The sequence below is a fragment of the Urocampus carinirostris genome, chromosome 3 (genome assembly GCF_059441175.1).
Source record: "Urocampus carinirostris isolate Australia breed hairy pipefish chromosome 3, RoL_Ucar_1.0, whole genome shotgun sequence".
NCBI classification, from domain to species: Eukaryota; Metazoa; Chordata; class Actinopteri; order Syngnathiformes; family Syngnathidae; genus Urocampus; species Urocampus carinirostris.
Window position 1 is genome coordinate 17,231,156 of NC_142351.1, and position 16,174 is coordinate 17,247,329.

Genomic DNA, 16,174 nt, shown 5'->3' on the forward strand with positions numbered 1-16,174 from the left:
CAAGGTTTCTAATTTACCACACCCCTTGGCCCTAAACAGTAAAATTAGTGATAGTATTAGCAAGCTTTTTTTTTCCGTTGCTTGGACCCTTTTTGAATAACAGACTGCTTCCTTTTGATTGGTGCTTTTATTCAAAAGGTGTCACGACTGGTACTAGCAGAGGACCCAAATGTGTAACGTTTCACACAATGTTTTATTAAGGGATTGATAGAGGAAACAGAATCAGGATACGGGTAGCTGGGACAGGAGAACGGAGCTTGGATCAGGGATCAATATAGGAAACCAAATCTGGATACGGGTAGCCAGGACAGGAGAACAGAGCTTGGATCGGGGATTGATACAGGAAACAGAATCAGGATACGGGTAGCCGGAACAGGAGAACGGAGCTTGGAATCGGGGATCCATACAGGAAACAGGATACAGGACAGATTGGAAACAAAACGGGAGCCAGAGTCAAAAAATGCTTGCCTTGCAAGTGCGGAGGTTTGCTGACGGACTGACCAGGAGTAAATAAGAGTACTGAGTTTAAATAGGAGGGGAACTAATGAGGAGATGAGCAGCAGCTGGAGCCAAACGAGTGGGCGATGAGGGCAATGGGCAAATCATGACAAAAGGAGCAACACATAGACTTCACTTGTTAGTTAAAGTAAGACAATAACACGCTATCTCTATGCTACAGTTTATATAATGCATTCTTGTTCTGCCAATTATCATAATGATTAACATGTAGGTTCATTTATTTGCAAATCTGGCTGTGCCTCACCGGACAAGAACCTCACTACACGTCACTGCTAGTAATATTCCAAAAGTATTTTCATCTGATTTTAGACATCAGAAAAACAAAGGAAAATGTGTTTTCATTATTAATTCGTCAACACAGGCTAGCATTTGTCTTCAATATTAAGAATATTTTATACTTAAAAAATAAAATGTATTACTTCTTGTCGAGTATTTACTTTTACATCTAACCAATGGCATGTGAAGCCTGTGTTCGTGTATTATCTGCATTGTGTTCAAAGACAACACAGTTGGGTTGTCAGTTGTCTTTTATTCCGAGAAGCAGTCTCTTTGCATAAAACTTCAGAACAGAAGTTGCTGGCATCTTTCTACAAAGCCACAGTGGAAAGCATTCTGGCATACAGCATCGCGGCTTGCAATAGGACAGCAGTGTCACGGTTGCCACGGCGCCCAATTGGCCCCGCCCATGGACACCGGCTGAAACGCGTTGACAGATTGCTCACTGGGAGTACTTAAACGCGGTCCTTGGAGCTGTTAGTGGTCAGAGCGTCTGCAAGAGTCCTGTTAAACTCCGTGTAAAATGCCTAGTTCTGTGAATTTGCCTGTGTTTGATCCTGTTCTATTTTTGGCCTGATCTGTTTGATTTTGACAACTCTTTTTTTGGGATTTCAATCCACTTCCGCGACCATCGATCCCCGGATCGAATGTGCGCGCATTCCTGCTCTCCTTAATAAACTGTGAGTACGTTACGTGATTGGGTTCTCCATCCCTGTTTCCTGTCCTGGTACGTGACAAGCAGAGCAATTAACATTATTAAAAAATGTTTCTTCCCAGGCCACCACATCTTTGACCTGTTGGTCCCTCAAAACTAGGACAAACAGGATCAGAGGCAACCCTAAACAATTTCACAAAATAGTGGAAACATATCTTTAACTTTAGGTTTATTTCTCTTTTTGTTGTGGCCAAACACCAGACTTTTGCAGAACCACTTTACCACCAGACCCGCACACTGGAATGCTCTTCTTCTCCTCCATGACAACATGACTGAGCTGGGGGATATTCAATATCTTGTGCTTCTCCACCTTCCGCTTAAGGATGCCCAAAATATGTTTTATTGGATTTTTATCTGGAGACATGCTTGGCCAGTCCATCCCCTTTACCCTTCGGTCCTTTAGAAAAGCCTTGGTCATCTTAGAAGTGTGTTTTGGGTCATTGTCAGGCTAAAACATTGCCCTGCAACCCAGTTCCCGGAGGGAGGAGATCATTACATAGTTCATGTTTTCCTCAATAAAATACAACTCCCAACTCCGGTTGCAGTCAAGCGGCCCCAAACCATGACATCCCCAACACCATGCTTGACTTTAGGCATGACACCCAACATATTTGTTCTACTCACCCTGTTGCTGCCACACATGCTTCACGCCATCTGAGCCAGATAAAATAATCTTTGTCTCATCACACCAGAGGATATATTTACAGTAAGCCATGGCCTTTGATGACAGACCTCTTTTCATTGTCTCAAAGTGATGTTTCTTCAGTGATGTTCTATCAAACATTATAAGAAAATCTCTGCAGAAATGTGAGGGGTCTACTCACTTCTGTGACATAATGTATTACTGGAAAAACAAAGTTAAATATTTGGTGTTGACACTTTTTTACTGATCTGGCCTACCTCAGGACATAAAGTCTATATTCCGGCCACCAAGCTAAAATGAGTTTGACATGCCTGGGGTACAGTAATTGTGCTGTCTAACAGTATTGGAGCAGAAGAGCAAATGGCTTGTTCACACACACACACACAGTTTCAGAAAGAAGCGGAATATAAAATATTTAATTAGTGGTTTCATTTTACCCGTGTTAGGCGGGTAGCCATTCAAGAGATGCAGCTATTTGTATGCAAAACATTCAAAGGGATTATCTTCCACTCTGTCAGATGACATTTTAAAACATATCTAGTGAGATGAATGCTTGGAAGAAGCCTTTGATTATTTTAATATTTTCAACAAAAGAGAAAAAAACAATGACATACCATTGAGAGAACTATCAATAAAGTCCAGTCAGGCGTTGAGATTGCTGTGATGTTCTTCTTTTTCTAACTAGTGTTTGTACTTTCAATGCAACAGCATCACTCAGCATTCCAAAGCAATATCCTGGGGGATGCTACTTAATAAATCCAGCTTAATCTAAATTCCAAGCACTCCACCGACATCACATTGTGTTTTACTAGCACCACTTTACCCGTCTGTCAGTTAGACTAAGTGAGGCGTGCAGTGATTGACAAAAAGACAGCATCAATTTACAGTCTTTTATAAAACAAGGGGAAGTATCATAGGCATAAACATCTACTGAGAAAAAAATCAAAGCTTAAATATGAAAATGAATCCATACACTCTTTCCTTTTTTTGAATAGGAGCTGGGAAGTTCTGACGGGCCACCGCGTAACTGGAAGGGCATCGGGATCGCCATGATGGTGATCCTGGCTGTCATGTCCTTGGTCATTCTCTCTGTCGTCCTCCTCACTCCTGGTAGGAAGTCAACAATAAAACTTGTTAAAAAAACAAAACAAAAAAAACACCAAAACCTTTAAAGATACTTCTTTTTCAGATGAATCCCACTTGTTACGCCGATCCCTTTTCACCATGGACAACCTGGAAAGTGAAGACTTCAAAGTTCACGACCCCTGTGTGGCCTGGTTGACAGGTAAGGATCAGACTTTGCGTTGCATTTATATGCTACAGCGCAGGAGTGTCAAACTCGTTTTAGCTTAGGGAAAACGTGATAGAAAATTGGAAAATTAATCGCATTAAAAGCAACAACCAAAAAAACCCAATTAAATTCATTTCCACGACAGTTTATTTATCTCTGGGAAACTCATGCAAACTAGAAAGTTCGAAAATAGCACAGAATTTAAAGGTGGTATACGTCTTTCGAGGTGTCCTTTAAAAGCTGAAAGTGGAATATTTTCTCTATTAAGTATTTGTTAATAATGCCCAACTTAGTTCAAAGAGCCTTTATATATATTTTTCACTGTGCCTATCTACTTTTATCTTACTTTTATCTAATCTGTTCTGGACTCACACATTTAGAAGCAAAGTGATCTAATGCTGGTGCGCTGGTGCTTGCAGTTTTTTTTCTTAGTGTAGCATGAAAATGGTGAAAGGAAGAAAAGGACTGTTTCAAAAACAGTTCAAAAGCTAACCCAAACCCCCCGAAAAAGATGAAAAAAAAGAGTTAACTCAGGTGCGTCTGAGAAATACACGTACTTGCACGCGCCACAGTAGCAGCTTGACAGAGGTTGTAATGATGATTCAAGCCAGAAGATATCAGCAAGTACATTTTCGAATTCCGGACGGCACCTTTAAAGCCCCTGTGTGTAATATTTGAACATTGTATGGCACTGTCTAATGCGAACAAAAAACAGTGCCACTGAGAACAGCGTAGCAGAAAGTTAACAGACAAACATGGCGGCGACCTTAGGTAGGTATTCCTCTGTGTAAAAGAAATACAATTTTCTCAATCTATAATTTATTTTGAAAATTAGCATTCGTGTGATAGTTCAGGTGGTTTTGCCTAGTACTCATATCAATGTTTTTTTACTGAATGAAAGTTTTTGAGTATCAATAAGAGGCACTAAATACATACCTGTCAACCTGTACGGTTTTGCCGTACAAAGTACGTTTTTTATGCATTTTAAGACGAGTACGACGTACAAGGAAATCTGTACGGAAAAACGCAAATTTGTCAATGATGGGTACCATCCGGTATACACCGACTATCATGAAACGGAAAATCAATCAAGTCAAAGGAGTTCGCCGTGGAAGCCTCTATCTTGTTATCGTTTTTTTTTTGTCGCAAACGAAGCGAGCGGTGTGATGCTACCGTGCGCATGCGTCTGCCACCTGGGGATTTCCCATCATGCATCATTCCGAAAGAAAAAAAATATGGTGTACGATTATTTTGTATTTTGTACGGAAAAATACGACAGTTTGTACGGGCATGGAGGCGTGGAGGTTGACAGGTATGCTAAATACGACACGCTATCCATTTAAGTGCAAATGATTTAAATTATTAAAATAAAGATTTTAAAGTATTTCACCCTTCTTTTGAAAAAAATGTTTTCCCGAATTTGGGAATTTTGATGCAGTGGCCCAGGAGGGAGAGAGATCGCAGGTTCGATTTCCGGCTCCTCCGTGTTACATGTCGAAGTGTCCTTGGGTAAGACACTGAACCCCTAAATCCCCAATAAGCAGGTTAGCGCCTTATATGGCTGCACGGCCGCTATCGGGAAATGTAAAGCACACTGTAAAGCACTTTGGGAAGTCTTGACTTGAAAAGCACTATATAAATGCAGATCATTTCATTTTATTTCTTATCAATATAGAAAGGAACTAAAGCTTTTTTAAATGCTGCAAAGACACCCAGGTGCTATTTTTTAATTTTTAATTTTTATTCTAGGTGCTAACCGATCATTTCAATCACTGGCTAAAGAAGGGGTACACTTGTAGCAAATGTTGCGGTTAAGAGAAACATCCAAGCGCCACACTTGAGTGCAATCATATTGGCTTAAACAGAGTGTCCGTGACTTTTACTTTCGATAAAATAACATCGGCATGCGTGTTTTCTCAATCTCTCTCTTCTTATTAAATGGTAGTCATCACAAAAAGCTATAGTGGGTGGATTGCTTTAGGAGTGGCACCTGGCTTTGGTGACATCCGGTCGACATATTTAAAACTGCAGGTTATTGTTTGACATGATGCGGCTCACTTTTCTCTTGTGCTACTCTCGACATTGTCTCATGATTCGGATTAAATCAGTTGACAGGCCTGATCTGGCCCCGCGAGACTATGTTTGTCACCCAGGCACTGCAGTATGATGCCGCAGTGGCATCACTATCATGAAATTAAGCGCCAAGTCACCAGTGAAGTCAACAAAAGAAGACCTCCCAGTAAAGAAAAGCCAATGCAGGTCATATTTTTAACTGAAGCTCGCTTCAGGAAGGCAAACTAATATGCTGAAGTGAGTTTACTCGTCTCATTTTTTGGCCTGGCGTCTTCATACTTTAAATTCTCTTGTCACTTCCATACAGGGAACTTATTGATTTTGAATGGTATCCAAGTCAGAATTGCAGAGGTAGCAAGGATCGTTACTCATTTTATGCCCTCTGCCTGTCCCGTGCCGGACAGAGGAATGGGCTTCATGGGATGCATGCAAAAATAAAGGTTTTGGACCTTTAAAGTAATGTCTTGGGTAATATATTATCTCAGACTTACTTTTATCAAATATACTTTTGAAAATATACTGCAAAATCATTTTTTGTTTACCATTGTGATTATATTGGGCAGTACGGCGGAGCAGTGGTTAGCGCGTGCGCGGCACGGTTCTGAGGTCATGAGATCGAACCTCCTATGTGGAGTTTGCATGTTCTCCCCGTAATGCAAATGTCGACTGAGAAAAAATGTTCTTTTCTTTATTCTCTCAGTCAGAGCCGTTGCTAGCCATTTGGGTGCCCTAAGCACGAATGCTTCATGGTTCCCCTCATGCTATTCAAAAAAAATTGAATTTCTCAGAGGATTTTTTTTGTTTACATTACACTGTTAAAAACACGAGAATTAAATAAGTAATTTTCTTTTGTTTCTTTTCGATTAATAAGGTTTTAAGTTGTCTTGGTAAAATATTGTTTTAACATGCTTTGCATTATATTTGTGTTAAGAATTTAGTACTGTTAAAATGATATTTTACATAGACAACAAATTAGTTGGACAACACGGCTGTGCAGTGGTTAGCGCGTGTGCGGCACAGTTCTGAGGTCATGAGATCGAACCTCTTATGTGGAGTTTGCATGTTCTCCCCGTGCTTGCGTGGGTCTCCTCCATGTTAGGTTAATTGGCTGGTCCAAATTGTCCCTAGGTGTGACTGAGCGAGCGAATTATCAGTCCCTGTGTGCCCTGCGACCAGCTGGCAACCAGTTGAGGGTGTCCCCTGCCCACTGCCCGAAGATAGCTGGGATGGGCTCCAGCACCCCCGCGACCCTACTGAGGATAAGCGGTGCAGATAATGGATGGATGGATGAATGTGATTATATTGATCGTCTTGTATGAGTAGTGTCTGAATATTCGGCGAAAAGAAAAGCAAAAAACACGTAGCCATCACTCTCATGTGTTTATGGTTTTGCTTGTCACCTTTACCAACACATCCTTTACCCCAGTCTAGTGGATTGTGTTGTTGGGAATACCAGGGGTTGGGAACCTGTTTGACCCAAGGAGTCTTTAAAGGAAAAATATTCCAAAATTATTTTTTGAGAGAGAGCCACACCATAGATTTTAATTCAAAATTCAACATTCTCCATACAAAAAGCAAATTATTCAGCACATTTCATTTCACTATGTGATGTTTGATCAAACCTATAAAATGATAATAATGTCAGAGCCTGTGTCCCGTATAAATATGTATTTTTCCCCATTTTCGTCCTAAATAATAGTTTCAAAACAAGGATACCAACGTATTTACTTTCAGCCAGTGCTGGGCGAGGAGGACGAGGAGTGCGCGTACCCTGTGTATAGCTCCAGCACTTCCAATCAAACTGCTCTAAGTGCTTTGCAAGAGCTTCTGGGTATTTAAAAATTGTTGTGTGGCTTTTCATCATATTGTGTCTCAACAATGAACATTAATTGTTTAATGAGCTTTCATATAAAGGATTATTTAGCCAATTACCGCCAAAACGGGGTCTGTTGGTCTGACACAATAACCGTAAACTGGTCAAAATTGTGTCCTATGTATATACTCGACTGAACCCCATTTGCAGTTAGTATTGTCTTGTTTTTGCATGTTTGACAATTGGCTCCAGAATAAATTCTCCTATATGTATTAGCACGAGTTCAGTTTTTTCTCCGAGCCATATGTTCCGGTAAAATGACCCGTATGTGGCTTGGGAGCCATAGGTTTCCAACCCCTGCGTTACAGTCTGAAACCATTGTACTCCAGAGACTTAACCATTTGTGTATACATCATAAAAACAATTAAAGTTAATCCGAAAATGCACCATCTTTAACAATTGCAGAAAACGAGGTGGTTCTCCGCACCAGAGAAGGTCATGTCCTGTCATTCAGCCTTAGCAACAACCTTACGACCACTCTGCTGGACAACACCTCACTGGTGAGTGCTGCACACTGGAAGATGAAAAAACATGTTTGAGTCTCACATGAATGCTGATTTAATTCATGTCTGTTAAGTCAATTTTATCATAACAGGCTCAAATATAAATTAAGTATATAATGTTGTATGTTTACACCGTCAACATCTTCCTGGAGAAGATCATGTCCGAAGCTCTGGAGCAACATGAAGGTACAGTCAGTATTGGGGTACAAAACATCACAAACCTTCGTTTTGCTGAACTCAGGAACCCAGAGATCTGGTCAATTGTCTGGAAAAAGCATCACACTAGTATGGGATAGAAATAGGCACAGAACTTTTGTCAACTGTGCGCGGACGGAAACTTCAATGGTATGGACATGTCACAAGATCACCAGGACTGACCAAGATAATTCTCCTGGGCACATGAGCAGAAGGAGAGGAAGACAGAAAAATAACTGGGATGCTAACAGGAATGGACTGGTGCCAACTTCGCCACAACCCAAAAACAGGCCAGGAAGCGTCAACAGTGTAGAAAGCCGTCCAGAGTTGCGTCCTTACTGGTGCCTTGACGATCCATGCGGTTAAGGGATCCGTGAACCGTGAACCGTGAACCGTGATATAATGTTGATACAATATGCAGCATGAATTAGTTTGCTTTCTTTTATACTCTATGTAATGTAGAAGTCAATGGTGTGTAATAAAAAGCTTAAAGCTGTCAAAGCTATTTCTTATTTAACATGTTACAAGATATAAAGTACAAGTCTAAGAAAGAAAAGAATGGTCAGTTGATGTAATTGTGAAAGAGCCACACTGTCAAGAACCCATCAAGGGTGGTGTGGAAGTGCATTGCAGAAACAAAGATTAGTAGTGTCAACAGTGGTCTTTTATTCAGACGGGATTCGGTACACGTAAAATCGGGTAGCGAGGAAACAGTATTTAGAACACCAGAGGCAACAATCCTGATCCAAAAGTCAGGCAAGGGGTTATTTGTTCCAGTAAACTGAAGCAGCAAAGGAAGCAGTCCAAATCTTCATCAGGCGGCACTCGTGATCCTGAAGGGAAGGCAGGGGTTTTGGTACACTGAGAGAACAAAGAGCTGAGACAAGGATTTTTGGCACGTGACGAGGAAGAAAACTAACGGGCAAGGAACCAAGGGGATGGAGTACTAGTAAAGGACAGAGGACGATTTTTGATAGGACTTGGGGAAACTATGGGGAAATCAAGACAAGTTACCACAAATGTTACCCTATATACGTGAGTTGGAACTGTGGCCAATTGCTCACCAAGACCTGTTTGCTTAGCAATGAGAAACACAATTTGGTCCTGGTTACTCGTCTTCAAAGTTCTATCAGTGTCAGAGCTTCCCCGTTATTTGATTATCGCTAACGCCGCATACGTGTAATTGCTTATGTATCCCCTGCAGTCAGAGCATAATATCATTTGGCAGCGTAAGAGAATAGAGCACCTTTTTCTATCCGACAAGTTATTAGAGAGATTTCCCCCAAAGCAAGGGGATCATCGCTCCTAACACTGCCTGTGTGGGACACGAGCATTTTCGCAGTATGTGGGTCACTGCAGGCTGCTGTTGTCAGGCTGAAGATGAAGTGTGTTGGGATATGGTGTGCAGCAGGCGGTGTAATTGGGTGCCCCCAAATAAATGAATACAACTTACGGAGCACGTAGGCCACTCATTATAGGATGATGTTTTTGAAACCGTTAAATGATGATATATGGGTGATATAGCTCTCTCCAGCTCAGGCGTCCGGAACTTATGGCTCATATGGCATACAGTGGAACCTCGGTTCTCGACCATAATCCGTTCCAGAACCCCGTTCGAGAACCGATTTGTTCAATCACCAAAATCATTTTTCCCATTAAAAATAATGTAAATCGTTTTAATCCGTTCCAACACCCTGAATGCTTACCATGAATGTTTAACGTAAACATGAAGCTAACCCAGGCTAATCGTACGTTCGCGTTATCGTAATCTTCCGTACGAAAGATTACGCTAACATGAACGTGTAAAAATAAAAAAATCAGGTCGTTTACAAGTCATTTAGCACCACAAGTGGCTAGCGCTTCATTGGAAAGGTGGCTCTGTTCCAACACCCTGAATTTTGGGCTTAGTTCCAACACCCTAAATGTTTACCTGAATGTTCAACGTAATTATAGAGCTAACCCAGGCTAATCGTACGTTCGCGTTATCGTAATCTTCCGTACGAAAGATTACGCTAACACGAACGCTGCTATTATGTCTTTCTTAAAGGCAATAGTTGTACGAACAACTTTTCTTTTTTCACCTGTCCTGCTTGCACCGACCTTCTTCGGAGGCATAGTTAGGGGCTAAAACACTCACCGATATCAAAAGCGAAAGCAAAAAGAGGCAAGTGCGCACGTGATTACAGTTGGTCACGAGGGGCGGTGGGCGATCTACACGATCTACACCCGTACGCCTATCAGCATCGCACTCTAGCGTACGCACTCACGCATTACCAGCGTTCGAACTCCGAATTTTTGACCGAACAGCGAAGCAGGAATTTCTCGAAATTTTTGGTCGATCACCGATTTGTTAGAACTGAGAGGCGTTCGAAAACCGAGGTTCCTCTGTATATGGCTCTCTACATGTGTACGTATGGCTCGGAGACAAAATTGATCCCATATAAAGTTTCTCCATATTGTTCTAAAGTTGCATACACAGAGCCCATTGGTGCTGTCTAATATATATAGGGCACATTTTATTTACAGTTCACAGTCATGTCACTTGTTTTGACTGCATATTGTTAAGTCAAGTCAAGCCACATTTATTTGTATAGCCCTTAAGGACTGCACAGGTTACAATTACACCAGCCCCTGATCTTAAACCAACATGCAGGCAAGGAAAAACTAAAAACCACGGCACGGGGAAAATAAGAAACCTTGTAAGGGGCCTCACGATCGGTAACCCCCCTTCCAGGATGACCAGGGTGCAATAGATTTAGCATTGGGTAACAGTACACAAAACATAGTTAACATCAAAAAAAGAAAAATTCGGTAACATGTAGAAATTTGTCCAGAAAGGGCATGACAGCAGCGAGACCTCGAGACTGTAAAATTGTCCAAAAAGTCCATAACAACAACGACGCAGCATCCCATCCCGTCCGGCTGGTTGATCCAGGCTTTGACATGCTTCAGGTCGGGACGCTAGTCCACTGTCACACTCATTTTGTCTGTATACCGCCAAAAAATCAGTTATATGGAATCTAATTAAATAATCCGTGTTCACTGTTGAGATACCATATGATGCAAATCCACATAACAAACTGTATATAAGGCAAAACACCAGAAGAGGACCCAGAGCAATTTGGGATGGGTGGAGCTATGCAAAGAGAGCTAGCACTTCCTTCTGTCTCTTGTCCTGCACCGTCTGCGCCAAAAGTAAATATTAGTTTATCCTCGTTTGCAGAATTTTAGGACGTTTTCACAAAATAACCCTGCTTACTCCTTGTTTTGAAACCATTGTTTAAAAAACAATGAAGCTCAAAATGAGCCTCAACGATCTTAAGTAATTGCGGGAGGGAGACAATATAAAGTGGTGTATTTGTTGATAATTGGGACACAAGCTATGGAATTATTTCATAAATTTGATCAAATCATCGAATATCACACAGTGAATTAAAGGTGCTGAAGGATAAGCTTTTGTCTGGAGAGCGGGTTTAGCTGTTTTCTATTTCAGGACTGTTGTAACACGACACCTTGCTCAATAAACGCAGTACTGTAATTGTATTGAATCATATTCAATTGAATTGTCTTTATTGTCATTGATATCAACGTTGTGAAACATTGTAGGAAACCAGATTAGACAGCACGCCGGGGTAGAAATGTAGTAAAGACTTTGAGGAGAAAAAAGATAAAAGACTGTCAGGATAAAAAGGAGGGGGGAAACCAGAGTGCCCGCAAGAAACCCACGAAAGCATGGGGAGAAAACTCCACACAGGAAGGTTCGATCTCATGACCCCAGAACTGTGCCGCACACGTGCTAACCACTGCGCCTACGTGCTGCCCACATTCTGATCCATAATCCTTTTTTAAAGGCTGGATAGAAACTGTGTAAGGTCTACAACTTTCTTTGAATTTAATACACAATGAGAAACAGAAGACATCAATTTCAGCTTATGAAGAGATGCGATCACCAGATATTCTCAGTCTCACCTGACCAGAACATCAACAGCTCTTCCCTATTACAAACAGTTCAATCACTGATTTGTTGGCGAGAGAGATATCTAACGCTTCAAGGGGACACGGTTGTTAAAAGAAGAGAACATCAAACAGACTCCAGCATCACACAAATAGGACAATTCTGCTCATCTCCTCGGGGCAAGGGTTGGCGAGCTCGGGGGGTTCATTTCCCCATAGAGGATAATACTCTCTGAAGCAAGGAAAATACTGTTCTCAACTGTAAAGTCCCTTTAATGTTCAATGTTTGTCGCAAATGCATAATGATTTTACATTAATCCTTTCACACTCCATGGATAAAAAACATATGTTGTTACCATTTAAAGCAAAAGGGTCCCGTGACACAGCGTTGGAGAGCTTCACTGATCAAGTGACAAATAATGGAGCGGATCATTCATACTGTCATGATTACTGATGTGACTCAGCTATGCCCGCTCATTTGGCGCCAACTGCTGGTTCTGATTGGCTTCCTGTCAGTATTTGAACCCAGTCCTTTCTGTCCCCTTTTGTCCGTCCGTCTGCGAACCTCTGTGAACCTAAGCAAGCCTTTTTCGACCCTGACTCCCACCTGTTCTGTTTTTTGCTCCCGTCTGTCCCCGGCTTCGACCCGTTTTTGATCCTGACCACGTCTACTCTCCTGTCCCGACTTCCGACTTCCTTTTGTACCTGACTACGTCTTCTCTCCTTTTCTGGCTTACGACTCGCTTTCCGACCCGACTACGTTTTTGCTCTCCTGTCCCGGCTATCAACGCGCTTTTTCCGTCCCTCACACGCCATCGCTCGCCACAGAAGATCCACTTCCGCGTTCGGAGCACTATCTGAGTACCAGAGCGACTCGCTTCCCGTGGCCCTTTGTCTTCCTTCCAATAAAAACTTGTGAGAAACGCAATGCAAGTGGGTCCTGTCTCTGTTTTGGTCTTGACACATACCACAATTGTAATCAATAATAGCTAATATAGAATTTATCATAAATACGTGTGTGTGTTTTTTAGGACCTCAGCACCACAAAATTCCAAGTTTCCGCAGACCGGCGCTTTGTGCTTCTGGGTTACAACATCAAGCCGGTGAGTTGTTCTTAAAAGTGGACTCTATGTAAGTCAACGCTATTGCGATTTCACTTCGAACTGTGAATTACGATTATTTCTGCGAGCAGGGAACGAATCTTTTCAACCCTGTGCCTGCACAAACATGCAAAACTCGGCTCTGCGGCAGGGTGGCCTGTTTTTTTAAATGGATATTGAAGGGAATCGACTCTCGGGTCATTCACTGCAGTTGAGGTTACGGCATTTCTTCATCTTATATTTTTCTCACATACTCTTTGCGGATTTGGAATGGCAAGACTTTCTTAATGTGTACTGTATTTTACATAGTTTTACATAGAAGATTGTGGACCTTTGCTTAGAATACCACCAGGATGGATGGGAAAACAGTATTCGCTCTTGTTACAACTTTAGTAGTGCTGTGTAGTGTAAGCATGTGTGTGTTCACAATATCTCAGAGGGTTCCGTCCCTACTGTAGGAACGGAACTCGACTCTACGCCCCCTGTAAATCTTAGAGCTGCATAACAGATGCACACTATCCGTTTCCTGTCACATTGACTTGGCATGGTAACTAAAAAGGGAACTGGCATATGCTTATTTTCAGGGTACGAATGGACATTTGCTTCCTCTGTCGTCGAGTTGAATTAGGGTTTATTAGATCTTGCATGGAGCCCCAGATTGAGGGAGACAATCAGTGGTCTTGTATGTCTTTCATTTTCTAATAATTGCTACCACAGTTCATTTATTTACAACAAGCATTTTACCTTAGGTAAGACATTGGACCCCTAATGCCCCCGATAAGCAGGTTGGCGCCTTGCATGGCTGTCACTGCTATAGGTGTGTGAGCGTGTGCGTGAATGGGTAAATGTGAAGTATATGGTAAAGTGCTTTGGGAAGTCTTCAGTGACTTGAAAAGCGCAATATATATGCAGAACATTTACCATTTACCGATTCTTAAGTTCACAAAACTATTAACTATGCTGATTGAGAACAAGATGATGGAGGCTGAATTTTTTAGAAAAATTCACCTTGCGGTTCTTGAAACCATTCATGTATCGGCTATGATTATATTAAATCGTGGTTGAAGCTTCACTGATTAACATAGTCTCATATTCCAGCAGCAAGGTTACTCCTGGGAGAAAATCATATCTTTTACAAGGATAAATTATTTGGTGAGTGATCAACTCCAGAATGTGTGACACTATTGCTATAAGAAGCAGTTTATTATATATTTGCTCCAAGATTCTGTTAGCTTTTTTTGTTGTAATTTCATTCCAAAAAGAAAAGTATAGAATAAGAAAAAAAGAAAAAAACACTGACACTCCAGAGTGGTCTCAAATCGAATAAAAATATCATGAGATAGATCTCTGTATAAACTCTAACATGGCTATACATTCTAGCCTTGCGTTACTTTGTTTTTCGCAATTTCTGTTTTTCCCCCTCTCGCCTTTTTAAAGACAATTAAAAAAGAAATATAATAAAACAACAAAAGGCTTGTACAAATGTGATTTTGACCAATTACATTTCTCACTCACTCACTCACTCACTCACTCACTCACTCACTCACTCACTCACTCAATCATGAACAAAAAATAAAAACTTCTGATGCACTCTTTAGCTCACTCGCTTGCTCACTCACTCACTCACTCATGAACAAAGGATGAAAAATTCTGATGCACTCATTAGTCTACTTACTCACTTACTCATGAACAAAGGATACAAAATTAAAGGATAAAAAATTCTAAAGCACTCATTAGCCCACTCACTCACTCATTAGCTCACTCACTCACTCACTCACTCACTCACGCACGCACACAAGCACGCATTCACTCGCTCACTCACTCATTAACTCACTAGCTCGCTCGCTCACTCACTCATGAACTCACTTGCTCACTCATGAACAAAGGATGAAAGATTCTGATGCACTTATGAGCCTACTCACTCACTCACTCACTCACTCACTCACTCACTCACTCACTCACTCACTCACTCACTCATTAACTCACTAGCTCGCTCGCTCACTCACTCATGAACTCACAAGCTCACTCGCTCATTAGCTCACTCACTCACGCATGCAAGCACGCACTCACTCACTCACTAACTCATAGATGAAACAAAGGATGAAAAATTCTGATGCACTTATGAGCCTACTAACTCAATCACTCACTCACTCACTCACTCACTCACTCACTCACTCACTCACTCACTCATTACCTCATTCACTCGCTCATTCACTCGCTCACTCACTCACGCACACACTCACTCACTCATGCACTCATTAACTCACTAGCTCGCTCGCTCACTCACTCATGAACTCACTAGCTCACCCGCTCATTAGCTCACTCACTCACGCAAGCACGCACTCACTCACTCACTCACTCACTCACTCACTCACTCACTCACTCACTAATTCATGAACAAAGGATGACAAATTCTGATGCACTTATGAGCCTACTCACTCACTCACTCAAGGGAAACTTTCAGCATACAATTAATAATCAAATACATCAATTTAATCCCCAAAATATATTATAATAGCTGTGTCAGTCCGGTTGGGCTGTTTACAAAGAAAATGAAACGTATTTGTCTATTATTGTCAGCTGATATATTTCTCTCATTATTTAAATACACGTTCATTAAAGCCACTATGTGTAATATTTGACCACTAGATGGCACTGCGTTGTCTGGTACGAGAGAAAGCCGGTGATACTCTGCACAGCGTGGCGGCATGCTGCCAGACAAACATGGCGCCGACTTAAGATATGCAGTTTCATTTTTTTAGAAAAAGTCATGTTGGTATGTTGTTGGTTTTTTTTTTACTGGATGAAAGTTTTTTTTCTACCACGCAGAGGCACTAAATATTACACACTGTACCTTGAAGGTACATGTGTCAAGCAGGCGGCCGACAGGCCCGCCAAGCATTTTAATTCGGCCCGTGGGACAACACAGAGAGAAGCGCAAGAGAAAAATGAGCTGCAGTTTTAATTATGTCCACTTGCCAGGCACCACTCGCAAAAGCAACTGTTGCTGGATTTATTTTCATCTCCCTCTT

At 41.5% G+C, this 16,174-nt stretch overlaps 1 protein-coding gene across 1 annotated transcript in view; it reads left to right on the forward strand.

Moving 5' to 3' along the window:
* Positions 1 to 594: 594 nt before the first annotated feature.
* LOC148368965 (inactive dipeptidyl peptidase 10) overlaps positions 595 to 16,174 on the forward strand; it is a 58,247-nt gene continuing 42,667 nt past the window's right edge. Inside the window, exons 1-5 of the mRNA XM_088330885.1 lie at positions 595 to 646; positions 3,149 to 3,263; positions 3,343 to 3,438; positions 7,796 to 7,890; positions 13,074 to 13,145. Coding sequence (XP_088187011.1) covers positions 605 to 646; positions 3,149 to 3,263; positions 3,343 to 3,438; positions 7,796 to 7,890; positions 13,074 to 13,145 — 420 coding nt within the window. The 5' untranslated portion in view covers positions 595 to 604. The remainder of the gene's footprint in view (positions 647 to 3,148; positions 3,264 to 3,342; positions 3,439 to 7,795; positions 7,891 to 13,073; positions 13,146 to 16,174) is intronic.